The 14,119-nt window shown below is 54.3% G+C and overlaps 7 protein-coding genes across 7 annotated transcripts; 5 read left to right on the forward strand and 2 right to left on the reverse strand.

Annotated features, from left to right (window-relative positions):
* Positions 1–346: 346 nt before the first annotated feature.
* Positions 347–1,648, forward strand: MFIFM68171_07272 (Polyketide synthase enoylreductase; the record flags this gene model as incomplete). The annotated part of the gene is made up of 4 exons (XM_071062692.1): positions 347–517; positions 572–961; positions 1,099–1,539; positions 1,604–1,648. The coding sequence occupies 4 exons, from the start codon at positions 347–349 to the stop codon at positions 1,646–1,648; spliced, it is 1,047 nt and encodes a 348-aa protein (XP_070918793.1).
* Positions 1,649–3,564: 1,916 nt separating this feature from the next.
* MFIFM68171_07273 (Methyltransferase) lies at positions 3,565–4,978 on the forward strand (the record flags this gene model as incomplete). The annotated part of the gene is made up of 7 exons (XM_071062693.1): positions 3,565–3,667; positions 3,730–3,874; positions 3,928–3,969; positions 4,034–4,103; positions 4,154–4,187; positions 4,248–4,260; positions 4,312–4,978. The coding sequence occupies 7 exons, from the start codon at positions 3,565–3,567 to the stop codon at positions 4,976–4,978; spliced, it is 1,074 nt and encodes a 357-aa protein (XP_070918794.1).
* A 1,266-nt stretch (positions 4,979–6,244) lies between these two features.
* MFIFM68171_07274 (ADP-ribosylglycohydrolase-domain-containing protein) lies at positions 6,245–7,666 on the forward strand (the record flags this gene model as incomplete). The annotated part of the gene is made up of 1 exon (XM_071062694.1): positions 6,245–7,666. One exon carries the CDS (start codon positions 6,245–6,247, stop codon positions 7,664–7,666), a length of 1,422 nt encoding a protein of 473 aa, XP_070918795.1.
* A 326-nt stretch (positions 7,667–7,992) lies between these two features.
* On the reverse strand, positions 7,993–8,855 carry MFIFM68171_07275 (Acetyltransferase, CysE/LacA/LpxA/NodL family; the record flags this gene model as incomplete). Its single annotated transcript, XM_071062695.1, has 3 exons — positions 7,993–8,374; positions 8,460–8,582; positions 8,671–8,855. The coding sequence occupies 3 exons, from the start codon at positions 8,853–8,855 to the stop codon at positions 7,993–7,995; spliced, it is 690 nt and encodes a 229-aa protein (XP_070918796.1).
* A 1,132-nt stretch (positions 8,856–9,987) lies between these two features.
* MFIFM68171_07276 (uncharacterized protein) lies at positions 9,988–10,542 on the forward strand (the record flags this gene model as incomplete). The annotated part of the gene is made up of 1 exon (XM_071062696.1): positions 9,988–10,542. One exon carries the CDS (start codon positions 9,988–9,990, stop codon positions 10,540–10,542), a length of 555 nt encoding a protein of 184 aa, XP_070918797.1.
* A 303-nt stretch (positions 10,543–10,845) lies between these two features.
* MFIFM68171_07277 (Trichodiene oxygenase) lies at positions 10,846–12,257 on the reverse strand (the record flags this gene model as incomplete). Its single annotated transcript, XM_071062697.1, has 4 exons — positions 10,846–11,014; positions 11,067–11,656; positions 11,723–12,111; positions 12,182–12,257. The coding sequence occupies 4 exons, from the start codon at positions 12,255–12,257 to the stop codon at positions 10,846–10,848; spliced, it is 1,224 nt and encodes a 407-aa protein (XP_070918798.1).
* A 159-nt stretch (positions 12,258–12,416) lies between these two features.
* On the forward strand, positions 12,417–13,937 carry MFIFM68171_07278 (Tyrosinase copper-binding domain-containing protein; the record flags this gene model as incomplete). The annotated part of the gene is made up of 5 exons (XM_071062698.1): positions 12,417–12,529; positions 12,597–12,993; positions 13,053–13,240; positions 13,310–13,550; positions 13,614–13,937. 5 exons carry the CDS (start codon positions 12,417–12,419, stop codon positions 13,935–13,937), a joined length of 1,263 nt encoding a protein of 420 aa, XP_070918799.1.
* Between the last annotated feature and the right edge of the window lie 182 nt (positions 13,938–14,119).

Below are 14,119 nucleotides of genomic sequence, written 5' to 3' on the forward strand. Positions count from 1 at the left end.
ATACTGGAATCACGCGAAATCTCTGGCCCAGTGTTGGTGGATTTGCAAGCCAACAAGTGAATTAGTCAAAGTCGGATCACCACCGGCTTATTAATCGCCAGGGACAACGTTGAACCGGGAAATATCTTGACGTGTTCTCCACATTGCATCGGTGTCCCGTAGAAATGACGTACACACGTACATAAATGTAGGTAAGCATCCCCGAGGTTCTGGGTACGAGATGAAGGCTTTATACGGGTATAAAACCAGCGCGGAAACGAGTCCATCCTGCACCTCAATACTCGAGCAAGCAAGCCGTAGTTTAAAACCTCCAACCGAGCTGTCAGTGACTACCTCAACCGAAATCATGTCTAACTCACTCCCCACCACGCAAAAGCAGTGGCTCGTTCAGGGGACCGACAAAGATTTCGACGGCCTGGTTTACCAGGATTCCTCCGTTCCCAAAGTGGGTGATAATGACGTGCTAGTCAAGCTGCGGGGCGCCTCCCTCAACTACCGTGACTTGATCATTCCCAAAGTAACTAAACCTCGAATCCCTCTCTACATTCCGCCTGATGCTGACACCCAACAGGGGAAATACCCATTCCCTTTGGCTCTCCCCGTCGTTGCTGGCTCCGACGGCGCGGGTGAGGTCGTTTCGGTCGGGTCCAAGGTGACAAAGTGGAAGCCCGGCGACAAGGTCGTGACGCTCTTTAACCAAGGGCATCAGTCCGGTCCGGTCGACGTTGCGGCCAGCCACACAGGCCTAGGCGGCTGCATTGACGGCACCCTGCGGGAGTACGGCGTGTTCAATGAGAACGGGGTTGTCCGCATGCCCAACAACTTGGACTTCGTCGAGGCCGCGACGTTGACTTGCGCAGCGCTGACGAGCTGGAATGCGCTGTACGATTTGCGGCCGGTGAAGAAGGGAGATACCGTCCTGGTGCAGGGCACCGGCGGTGTCAGTTTGTTCGCGTTGCAGGTACGGTTCTCTGTTCTCCGTCTACACTGTTCTAGCTTCTTCCCCGTGTTCTGTTTAATTATCTCTCACTTTCGTTTCACTCGTTATTCTAGTCTTCCACTTGGAAGCTTGAAATCTTGCTGACACTGGGCTACTAGTTCGCCAAGGCCGCCGGTGCGACCGTCATCGCCACTACCTCGACCGCGGAAAAGGCCGAGGTGCTCAAGAACCTGGGAGCCGATCACGTTATCAACTACCGGGAGGACCCCAACTGGGGCGAGACAGCGCGCAAACTGACTCCCAAAGGTGAAGGCGTCAACCATGTGATCGAGGTTGGCGGCGAAGGAACCATGACGCAGAGTCTGCGGGCCATCAAGATGGAGGGCGTCATCTCCATCATTGGCTTTGTCGGAGGTGCAAACCCCAAGGATAACATCTTGGAGACACTCTCACGCGTGTGTACGGTTCGCGGTGTCTATGTTGGCTCGAGACAGCAACTGGAAGATATGGTCAAGGAGATCGAGAAGCACGATATCCACCCCGTGGTAGACAAGACGGTGTTCACGCTAGATAAAGTTAAGGAAGCGTATGAGTACATGGTACGTTTCTTTTCTGATGACTGCGTGGTAAAGCAATATGTGGTACTGACTCAGTTATGTACAGTGGGCGCGGAAACACTTTGGAAAGATCGGCATCAAGATCGAGTAGAGCAAGAGTGATAACCATGAGACCGCTGGAGCAGTTATTTTTTGACGTGGGACAGTTTAATTAAAATAACCAATTTCTTAAACTCCTATATGTGTGATTTAAAATAATAGCTAGCCTTGGGGAGAGAGAATCGCCCTTAACGCAGTACCTTGCGCTGACAAGATGGTTTGGAAAAGAACCAAAACCCATCCTCTTCAGATCAACCGTAAAGCTTTACGAGGGAAGATAATTATCTTTGGCAGATGATTATCATTGAATTTCGGACTCCTAACAGCGGGCTTGGTTAATCTAGTTGAGGCGTTTAATATTTACATAGTAGCGTAAACAGAATTGGTAACGGAGCAGGACGCTAGGAACAAAGACTGCGACAGCAAAGACTACATGGTTGATCGAATTATCAGTAGGCTCCGTGATGTTATCCCTGGAGTATTGTGGAGGGCCAACCATGCACGAGAATTTCGATGTCATCAGCCAGGGTATCTTGTCCGCCCTGGGTGCATTCGTCATCTGTCCAGGCCTGGATGGGTGGGTTGAGGCTGAGGTTACGGACGCGGCACTCGATTCACGGTCCCAGCTCCTTATCAGCTTGAACACCCTGTATATAGCCCAATCGTATGAAAAACAACAAGCGGCATGATCGACGCAATGCCCACATCAAGTGGAAAGTACCTTCGCGCCGGGAAAGCGGCTGGTTCATCTATTCAAACTCAAGCCGTCATTATAGACTAGTACGCCGGAGCTAGTTGGAATATGGCATAGAATTCGTTAACCATAAAATTCCATTGCCGGAGACGCGAGGTTTGATGGCTATCAGTTGCTACAATTTCCCAGGCCGTACGTCGATCAGGGAGCATCGGTGGACGCGGTGTCTTGACCCCGATCTCCATCCCAACAAAGGGCCACTTAATTAGGTATCAATGGGTACTACCGAAGCCGAGACGGAGGGGCGGCCCTCCTCGTTATTATGAAATTTGTCGCCATCGTTTTATGTTTTACTCGACATAGGTATGTGAAACTGCCTCCTTAGGTACACTACGGCCGCGGAAGAACTAGTATGGGTCCTTTGCAATGATACCATGTAGCGCGACTTATAATCTAGTAGCTTGGAATGGCATTTCATGTTGCCTCTCAGTGGCATCGGTGCTTCATTCACACGGATGAAGTACGTAGGTCCTTTATTCACTAAAACAAAGTTGAACAGAACTTCCCGCTTTCTATCTATGTGATGTAAATGTGATAAGTCACTTTTAACATTTTGAACTAGTTCGGGAAGGATAGGATGCGGTGTGAGTGAGTCCAGATACTGCTAGTGTCAAAGGGAAGAGAAGAACTCCACTGCCAGTGAACAAACTACTGCCATAGCCCAAGACCTTAACAAGAGGCCAAGATACCTGATAATCCTTAAGGCCTAGGAGGGGAGTTTGGGCGACCTAATTGGCGGCGGAGGGTGCTGGGTTTAGTAATTAAATAATTAGAGGGTTAGAACCATGAAGTTTGAAAAAGCGTTCTTTGCGCAACTTTCACCGGGTTCGACCAGCCGCTGAATTAGTACACCTGAGAATGTCACACCGCCCGCTCTTGCAAAAAATACTTTCCTCGGGTATCAGCAATTTGACGGCTCCAGGAGATGCAGCCTTGCCCCAACACAATGTTCCATCCGTGACTGAAAATACGCCACATGTACGAAAGGGGTCTAGGCATCTGTCAGCAACTCAACATGCCGGACAACCGGTCGGGTCGGTGGAATACGTTCCGTAGGGGCAGACCCCGGCTCACGTCGGTAATGCAACGGTGCGGGGAAATTCTCTCTGCCATTTCGCCTTGTTTCGTGCAGCGAGAGCATTCTCAACAACGTTGAATTTCCAACTTCACTCATCAAAATCGTCACTCTCTAGCAACATCTAGTTCATAACGACATGGCAGACGAATCTAGGGCGACGGAACCCGCTAGCACAGAGGCTGCCACCGCGCAAACCACGGCTGAGGGCACTGGCATCCTTCCGGCCGAGCACTGGGCGGGTGAGTGGTGAGATGATACGCAAATCGCCGCCTCAACATTGCTTACACAATTCCGCCGGAAGTTCCTCCCGAGGATGATGGGCGCGACGACGACTCGGCATTGGGGTCCTTTATATCGTCGACAGCGTCGCTCACGTCGAGCATCGTGGACTACCGGACGCTTCACGGCCGGACGTACCATAGCGAGCGGGGGAATGCTCAGTACTGGTGAGTCAAGCCTAGCTCTGCGCTAGTACATCTGTTTGGCTAAGACGTATCAGGGGTGCCAACGACGATGCCCAATTAGAGTCTATGGACATTGCGTATGACTCCCAGACGGTCCGCTGAAACCGGCTCTTACTACGTATTAACCACGAAAGCGCGTAGCCATCATAGCTTCACTCTTGCACTCGATGGAAAGCTGTTCCTGGCCCCACTGAAGGAAGAGAAGCTCAAGGTCTGGGTTACTCCAACCTGGAGATACTGTCTGTGCATGCTGACAAGAAGCTGCAGAAAGTTCTTGACGTAGGAACTGGAACAGGTTGGAAACCCTAAAAAACCCCAACTTGACCGTCAATCTTGACAAGCTGACTTTCAACAGGAATCTGGGCCATGTAACCTCCCTCTTTCCATTTCTCATAACTTTCGCTAATTAACACACAAAGCGACTTCGCCGACATGCACCCGCACACCATGGTCATCGGCACCGACGTCTCGCCCATCCAAACCACCTGCGTCCCGCCTAACCTCTGCTTCCAAATCGAGGACTGCACGCAATCCTGGACCTTCGCGCCCGCCTCCTTCGACTACATCCACATGCGTTTTCTGGCCGGCAGCATCGACTCGTGGCCGCTGCTCATGCAGCGCGCTTTCGATGCCTGCGCGCCAGGCGGGTACGTCGAGAGCATGGAGCCCTCCGCCTTTATCGGAAGTGACGACGGGAGCGTCAAGCCCACGATGGCGCTGGGACAGTGGGGGAAGCTGTTCTCCGAGGGGTGCCGGAGGTTCGGGAGGTCGTTTGACCTGTACGAACAGGGGACTGTGCATAAGGCGATGGAGGAGGCAGGGTTTGTGGATATCGAGGAGGTCAACCTGAAAACGCCCGTGGGGGGGTGGGAGGAGGACCCGAAGCGCAAGGAGCTGGGGCTGTATGTTCGGGTCGGGTGGCTGCAGGATCCGGAGGGGTACATGCTGTTTTTGGCGAATGCGCTGGGGTGGAAGAGGGACGAGATCAGGGTGTATTTGGCGCATTTGCGGAAGGAGTTGAAGGATCCTAAGGTCCATGGATATTATCGGCAGAAGATTCTTTGGGGTCGGAAGCCAGAGGCTTGACGAGGCTGGCGATGTTTTGGTGTAAGGAAGCTGGGTCGAGTAAGGTACGACGAGTGCCCTACGTTAGGCTTACGAGTTCCTCTTTCATTGCTCCTTTCAAGCCTCAGGTATTTCCCTCATTATGGTGAATCTCTTATTCAATTAATAAAGTCTAATCATTTCCGCCCTTATACCTTGCGGAATTACATATCAGTCTCAACTGCAAAAAGATATTTACTCTTACTGCCCAGTACCATTACGAACCTCGGGTCTCTTGTAAGATCCCAAGATGAATGAGCCGGCAATCAGGACCTCTTGTTTGAATTCACGCTCACAGTCCCTCCGAGTGTCTCGTATAGATCCGGGTTGCTGGGCTGATACATTTATCATCATCATCCTAGGGAACAGCAAGCTTTTGGTCGTTGAGTCCGCGGCAAATGAGATGAATATCGTTGTTCCCCTCGCGTGACTTTTACTCCATGAAGAAATTATTGATACCATGCGACGGGACAGCCCGAGAAAGGCGGAAAGATCACCGAGTGGGAATGAAGGGTGGGCCACCCACCGGCTGAGGCAGGTCCGCTCATCTGTGTCTACTTGGGCTGCCGGAGTTTGAACACGCGATTGCGTAGGTCAGAGACCAGGTTAGCGAAGATATTTGCCGACGTCATGGCGGGACATGGTCCGAACCCGGCGATTGTTAAATACTACCCATTTCGTAGTTCGTATCCCACTACGATCACATTATGAAGGTTTGCTCGGTAGGTATACGGGACAACCCGGTCCACCGTAAATACAACATGCAGCCGGACCTACTGGTAAAGGAGTAGAGAGCCGACCGCTCTCCTGCCCTAACCGTCGTCTGTTGTCCGGGTGTGGGGCAAGGGCTCGATAGACGGTGGCGATCCGGTAGACGACGCCGCTGACGCCGACGTAGTAGTATTAAAGCATGGCCGAGACCACGAGCTAAAAGTTCTGGGCAGAGTCCTGCGAGACGCCAGGGTTCCTATCCACGGAAACCATTGCGTAGACGGCATTCTTTATTACGCTATCACAAAAATACTGTACACGGTGGTCTTTGGATGGACGGCGTGCTGTTCATTTCTTGTCGATCTGTAGCCAGGCCCCGGGCAAGCCACCAGGTCCCCCTGTCATCCCCGCATTCCCTCCCAGTTGCACCCCCACAATCCCGAACATCAGCCCATAACCTCCAAAAACCTGTCTTGTTCTATTACCACTTTAATTAAACCACCGTCCTTTCCCACAACCCAACGCATCACCATCATCATGTCCACTGAAAACCCCCTCCCATCCCTCTCGAAGAGTAAGGCGGCAACAAGCGCCCTCCTCCGCACGGCCCTCCAAGACCGCACAGCTGGCGTCCTCGTCGGCTCCGCCCTGGGCGACGCAATCGGCCTCTACACCGAGTTCATGTCGGCGGCGGACGCGGCCGACGCTTACCCGTCGCGCACTTTCACGCTGGTGGGGGGCCGCGCGACCCCTTTCAAGCTCGACTCGCACCGCGCGCCCAAGGAGCCTGGGCACTGGACCGACGACACGGACCAGGCGCTGCTGCTGCTGCTGGGGTTCCTGCACACCGCCTCCTCCTCTTCATCCTCCCCCTCCGCCACAAGTACCTCCACGGCCGGGGGGACGATGGGATGGGAGTCGTCGGCGAACCCCCTCCCCACGCCGCACGACTTTGCGCAGAGGTTGCGCGTGTGGGTGCAAATGGGCCTGCGCCCGCTGGATACCATGCCCCTCGGGCTGGGCAGGCTGGTGGGCAGCGTGGTTGCGACGGCCGGGTTTGCGGACGAGCCCGAGAGGGTGGCGCGAGAGTACTGGGAACGCACCGGCAGGCGGGTGGCGCCGAACGGGAGCTTGATGAGGACCCATCCTTTGGGGGTGATCTGCTTGTTCCGGGCGGAGGAGGAGGCGTTTGAGGTGGCGGCGCGCATCTCGAGGGTGACGCACGTCGACCCGAGGTGCGTGTTGGCTTGTGTTATTGGGACCGGGTTGGTGAGGGCGGTAGTGAGGGCCGAGGTGGTAAGTGAGGCGGACGTGGATGCGTTGGTGGCGAGGGCGGTGCGATGGTTTCGGGAAGGGAACGCCGAGCGGGAGGCGGATTTTGACCTGGAGGAACTCAAGAGGCACATCAACCCCGAAAACGGACTAGATGGGTTGAAGCTTGATGAGGAGGCCGCCATCGGGTACGTCTATAAGACTCTAGGGTCCGGAGTGGTGCTGTTACGAATGGCAATACGAAGGATGGCTGCGGTCAAGGGCGCATTGATTGGCCGCTCTCGCTTGTTTGAGGACCTCATTACGGATCTCATCATGCGTGGTGGGGATGCTGACACCAATGCCTGCTTTGCCGGCGCCCTGTTGGGGGGCTATCTTGGGTACTCGTCGCTACCGGACCACTGGAAGCACGGGCTCAAGCATGGGGAGTGGCTGCTTAGCAAGTCGGATGCGTTATGCCGAGTCCTAGGGCTGGCGGATGGGTCATACAACGGCGGAGAGGATGCAGACACTGAGATCTATGGCGGCCAACCAATCCTCAGCCAAGGTGAGATGGAAGCTCGCTGGATGGTGCTGCAACAGACCGCCTTCAAAAAGATGAAAGAAGCCGCCAAAGCCAGTGCTAGTAAGGCTTCGGGATCGGGCTGGTCATTACCGTGGCAATCCAAGAATAAGGCGGACCGGTAATATCGTGAACTTCATCGTCCTTTAGGCAGAATCCTATTCCCCTCGTTATTCTCGCCTTGCGGTTGTGTGTCATTGTTTATGCCTGCTAAATACTAGTACTTTTGGCTCCCGTGCATGAATCCGCGCCGCGCCGATTATTGGAGTGAGAAAATCACCGGGTATTAGAGATAAGGGAATGATAGAGGCCAAGGTCAACCAAAGGATGGGCGATATTGTGCTGGTGCGGCGATTGTTGATTCATGATGCCGGTGGAAGGGCACAAGGTCTTCTTGACTCCTAACAGATGAGTGACCTGCATGCCGCTGCTTGGATAGGATCTATAACGTCTACTCCTTTCGCGTCTCCTCTTCTCCGTGCTTCACATTATCTCCCGCCTCTAATCTCTTAATCACCCTCGCCGGATTCCCCACCACGACCACAAAGTCCTCAACATCCTTGGTCACCACACTTCCCGCCCCAACAGTCACGCCCCGTCCGATAGTCACTCCCGGACATACTACCACATTCCCTCCAAGCCAGCAGTCCTCTCCAATGGTTATAGGCTTGCCCGACTCAGGACCGTTCAGTCCGTTCCGCAGGAACGGGTCAGTTGGGTGTGTCCCCGAGTAAAAACTGCAGTTAGGCCCGATGAGCGTGCGAGAGCCGATGGTAATGAGGCAAGTGTCTATAAAGACGGCGTTGCTGTTTACGTAGACTCCAGTGCCGAATCTAAGAGGAAGTTGAACGCGATGTGAGGAACTGTATTCTGACGACAAGGATGAAAGGAAGGATTTAGGAGGGGGTTAACACCTACTGGGTGTTGTAGCCATAATCAAACTTAATGGGCCCATCGACCCACGGGTATCCGTTCAAGAGGCGCTCGTCATCCTCGAGGGTAGCAGCTTGGGGCGGGAGTGGCGTGGTGTCTCGGATGATTCTGTTTGACGCGCCGTCGGATGAGCAAGGTGTTCATGACCGCCTCCATAACTGGCAGAGGGCAGTCCACAAATCGGGTCGTCACTTACGCCTTCCAAAGTTCAACTTGTTCTCTTCGCGAGGCCACTCCGTTAGTGGATACCGCATTGAAAGCATAGCATGCCGCCTTGCAGCGCTTGCGGTCCGCTATCAGGTCGGGAATATACGCATAGTAGAGCTCGCCGTTGTACATGCGGCGGCGATTCTCGGCCAGGTCAAGGTTGCTGGGCACCATGGTCGCCTACCAAATGTTCGATTCGTCGGATGCTGTGTAGCTAACTTCAGCCTGGAAGTGTGACTTGAGGTCTGCTCCGTTGCAGGACGCGGGAATGACTGGCGAACGACCCCCGCTTTCCGGAGTTACCGAGGTTGCCCTGCACAGTTGGATCCCGCGCCAAGTTGCGCCACATTTCCGATTCGAAGGTTACATTGCATTTTGGTGCCCCAATATGCGACACCTGGAATGTCAGGTACCATAACCGAAAAGGCCGCTATGACTATCAATCAGTAGGTAGGTTAACCAGTCCATGAACTACGCGCATTCCTCGGTAAAGCCCGGTGTTGACCAACACGGCCTGTTGGGGCCTTCAACCCTCCTCTAACCGTCTTAGCATGACACGTTCGGGCCTCCAAGTGTCCTCATTTTTTTTCAGCTTATCCGGGGAAACGACGAAGACCAGTTCCATACCACCTGCGACCAACCAGTGATTTGCGCTTTGCTTTCGGCAGGTTTATCCCACACATAGCCAACAGGGAGTCGTGTCTATTATTCCCCGGACGTCGCGTCCCCGACGCATCTTGCATCCTCAGGAGAGATGTAGGAACAGTACCTAGTGGTACATTAGCCTCCAAGCCCTTCATTGTGATGCGTGAGACCATACGGAGGACTCCGATACTTAGGATATGAGCTGGGACACTGATTCTTGCCGGTCGAAGTCGTTTCCGTTCTTTCAACATCACCCATCCCAAGTACTCGAAAAGTGTCCGCTTACAAAGCACTTGAAGCAATGAGCGATCACTAACATTTCAATGTTGGTTGGGTCCGCATACCGGTTTAACTAATCCCCCGATTTTTTTTACCTGCGGGCCAGGAGGATTCAGGGAAACTTAGGCGCGCCAACACACCACACCGGCAGCATTTGCGTAGCGGGTAGGATTAATCGGGCAGAAACATGCGGGGAACTATAAAGCCGGCGTGCCTTCGTCTCGGTCACCGCTGTTTTCCGTTAAGTCCGGCGATTGCACTCTCAGGACAGCCTCGATCAAACCTTTGGGTCCCCTCAATAGCAACAACAACCACAAAACCCAGACCTCGACATTTGCACACAACCAACCCTCCATCATCACCCAAACCCCCTCAATCCAAAATGACGACCCCCATAACCGCCTACGACGTAAGCATCGACCTGCACCTGCGCGGCCTCCGCGCCCTCCAACAGATCCTCGCCAAAGCCGCGTCCCACCCGTCCGCGGCGACCTTCCCGGGCGCCAAGCTTCAGGGGTGCGACGACATGATGCCATTCGCCTTCCACGTGCAGTCGTGCGCCAACATCGCGCAGGGCGGGCTGGAGCGCCTGGTCCCCGCGACGCAGCCCGCCGGGTCGGAGCAGGCCGGTGCGGGGCTGGACGAGAGCGCCGCGGCGCTGGAGCAGCTTGTCGCGCGCGTTGGCGCGGTGATCGACTTGCTTGAGAAGGGGGCGGGGCCGGAGGATCTGCGCGGGGTCGAGGGGAAGAGGATTGAGCTGCGCTATGGGGAGCGGAGCATCTGGTGGGATGGGAGGGGGTATATTCTGGGGTACGGGATCCCGAATTTCATGTTTCACCTGTGCATGGCGTACTCGATCCTACGCAGCGTGGGCGTGGATGTAGGCAAGATGGATTACCTCGGGGCGTTTATGGAGGGGATGACTTTGGCTGATTGACGGTTCAATGCGGGCGGGTGTTGTTATGACGGGGTTTGGAGATGCATCGATAGCTTAAGGTAAGGTACCTTATGCTTTTGGTGTTGATCTTGCGGGAAGGGAATCAACCTTGGGCTTCGTATGGCCCTGGTCCCCTTATCCGTAATGCAAGGCATCGAGGCGTACTATTTTTTTGGTTTTATTTTTTTTTAAATAAAATAACAACCGGTCGGACACAGGGGAGTTCCAGATATGTTGCACACTATTCCTTACAGAGTGAGCGAGGAAAATATCATGAACATCAACGGACGACGCGAGAATACATCAGCCCTCATACGTTGTAACACGAGCCCACAAGTTACATGTCGCTTTGGTGCCGATACCAAAGTTATCCTTTTCAAACTCAAAGTCCTCCGCCCTGGAGCCCTCAATCTTGAAATCGAAGCGCTGCACGACGGTAGAGAGAAACAGGTACATCTCCGCCCAGGCGAGGCTAGATATGTTAGCGCGAGTCGATCAGAGATGGCAAAATGAGCATGACCTACTGCATCCCTAGGCAAATCCTTGTCCCTTTCGAAAACGGAGCGTACGTCCTGTCAAGCGCTCTCCGAGCCTCGGGATCCATCCACCGGTCCGGGTTGAAGCGCATCGGCTCCGGATACAGCTTCTCATCGGTGTGCATCAGAAGCGTGGTCATACCAATTGGAGTGCCGGCGGGGATTTTCCAATTGTTGTAGAACAGATCCTTGTTTGTCACACGGGACGCGCGAGTGCCAATAGCAGGACTCAAACGCATACCCTCCGTCAGGACCGACGTGAGGTACGGTAGCTGTTGAAGCGTTGCTAGCGGGATCGGGTTAGGCGACTTGGCGGCCACAGCAATCTCATCCCGTAGTTGTTGAAGAATCTTAGGGTTGGTATACACATGGAAAAGGACGACGCGTAGAATGCTGGCAGTTGTCTCAAACCCTGCGCCCGTGATAGTAGCGACCTCTTCGAAAATACGCTCAAATGTCTTTCCGGAAGGCGGAAGATCGGAATGCACGATCTCGTAGACAACGGTATCGCGGGACTTCTCGTTGGGAGAGGATGATATAACTGTGGCGAGCGTCTCTCGGGTGTCTGCTTCAGATTGCTAGCAAGAGGTATTAACGATCCAAGCCCTTTTTTCTCGAGTTCCTTATCGATAGTAGGATCTTACCTGGAGGTAGCGTAGGAACTGCTGGGTACCTTCATTCGCTATCTTCATGGCCCAGCTAATCGGTATAGCTTTCAAGGCAGGTCCAAACCAGCGGATGTGCTTTGTTGTACGCCAGAATACATCCCCACCCTGGGATGCTATGGACAGGCCAATACCCCAGTCGGGAAGCTCTAGTTCGTTATATTCCTTGCCGATGATATACTCGTTGGCAATATCTCTAGTGAAGGCGCTAGCTGCTGCGCCGAGGTTGAGCGTAGTTCCAGCGAGACTCTCGATACGTCTGCAGAGCTTGTCGACGTTCTTGTGGATTAGGTCTTGACGAGTGGCGACCTTTGCTTTCGAGAAGAATGGAGCAATTGCAGCGCGGTAGGCCTTGTGCAAATTGTGATCTGCGAACCAAGCTGTTCAGTTACCCAGGCAAGCGCTAAAGTCACGATGGTACCAATAAGGTAGTAATACCTGAACCGAAAATGGTAGAGCTCTTGGCCCCAAAAGCATCGTACATCCAGGCATACTTGTCCCAGCGGCCGTCCATACGATAGATCTTCTCATGAAACGCCGGGTCAATCACATGAAGTTCAAACGGGCTGATGCGGATAATGGGACCTTCTCGGATATAAAATCAGACACCAAATTGGGAGCTCTTGATGTGCAGGCTCAAGAACCACGTTCGCTCGTGAAGAACTGCTCCAAAATGCTAACCTCCTGGAGTGCTCTGGTGCTGCCCTCCCTCCTTGTTGGAGCTGGAGCGGTGGCGGCAGCAGACCCTGCTGCTGTTGCAGGCTCATACGCGGCAAACGTCAAAGTGTAAGTGTTTCCGACGCAAATCTGGCATCTTGTTTTGGTTCAGCTGTTGACGAGGGTGTGTACCTAGGATTCGCAACGGCCACTACCCACTGGATGTCGTGGACGAGATAGAGATAGCCACACGGCCCAAGGTCGAAGAGTTCCTTGCCAAAAAGGTCGCCGCCGGAGCCAACAACAACTGCACCTTGGAAAATGCAGCCGTACGAAGAGAGTGGAGCGACCTCAGCGTTGCGGAGAGAGAGGAGTATGTTGCAGCTGTGCAGTGCCTGATGAAGCTTCCGGCCCAGGCGCCCAAAGACAAGTATCCCGGTGCTAGAAGCCGGTTCGACGACTTTGTCGCCTACCACATGACGCACGCAATGGAGTTGCACGACAACTATCACCTCTTCCCCGCCCACAAGCACTTCATCTGGGTCTATGAGAAGGCCTTGCGGGAAGAGTGCGGGTACAAGGGCTATCAACCTGTAAGTTGCATCCAGGGGCAGTGAGTTTCCACAAGCGCCCTTGGCTAAACATCGAGTAGTACATGAACTACGACCGGTACCCCCGTGACCCGATCAACCCACCCATGTTCAACGGCAACGCTTCCAGCATGGGGGGCAACGGCGAGCCAGACCCCGACTACAAAGGCATCCCGCAACCTGGACGGACTCCAAACATCCTCGCCTCCGCCGGCGGTGGTGGCTGCGTGACATCGGGCCCCTTTTCCGAGTAAGTTGCAACCAGATCCTAGCAATACTCAAATGCGCGCTGGTAGAGCCGATACTGACCTATCCACAGCATGGTCGTCACCCTCGGTCCTACCGCCATGAGCACCCACAAGAAGCTGCCCAAGAACCCCCGGAGCGATGGTCTGGGCTACAACCCCCGCTGCCTCCGCCGCGACATCAACCGCAACGCGTCCATGGGAGCCACGGCCGACCACGCCTACAAGCTGCTCACGCAGAGCAAGGATATCAACACCTTCTACAACACCCTTCTGGGCAGCCCACCGCCCAGGAACGACCCCTATCCTTGGGGAGTACGTACCAATCCCTTCTCCCCACTCTCAACCCACCATCGCTAACCCCTCGGGCAAAAACAGATCCACACCGCAGGCCACTACATCCACGGCGTCGACCCCGGTGGAGACCCGGGCACGTCACCGGGCGATCCCGTCTTCTACTTCCACCACGGCGCGCTGGATCGCCTGTGGTGGATCTGGCAGATGCAGGACCCCGAGAACCGCCTCAACGCCGTGCCTATGGTCGGCAATGTCGACCACGGCGGGCACTGGAAGCGGCAGCGCATCACGGATCCGCTCAAGATGCAGATTGACCTCGAGTGGCTGTCCCCGCCGATCCCGCTGATGGAGGCGCACGACCATCTCGGTGGGAACGGTGGAGCGTATTGTTACATTTATATCTGATTCTGCGGTGGGACTAGTAGTGTGATGTGAAGGTTCTGTTGGCTGTTGGTTTGGCTTTGATGACTTTTAGTGAACGGAAACCCCAGTTACCTTACCTTACCTAGGTATTAATGAGTGGTGCCGAGTCTTCCGTGTGTTAACGTAATTAAGGCGGCCAAGCTGATGTATCCTATTGCAATGAT

Source organism: Madurella fahalii, assembly GCF_045866475.1.
Source record: "Madurella fahalii IFM 68171 DNA, scaffold_4, whole genome shotgun sequence".
NCBI classification, from domain to species: domain Eukaryota; kingdom Fungi; phylum Ascomycota; class Sordariomycetes; order Sordariales; genus Madurella; species Madurella fahalii.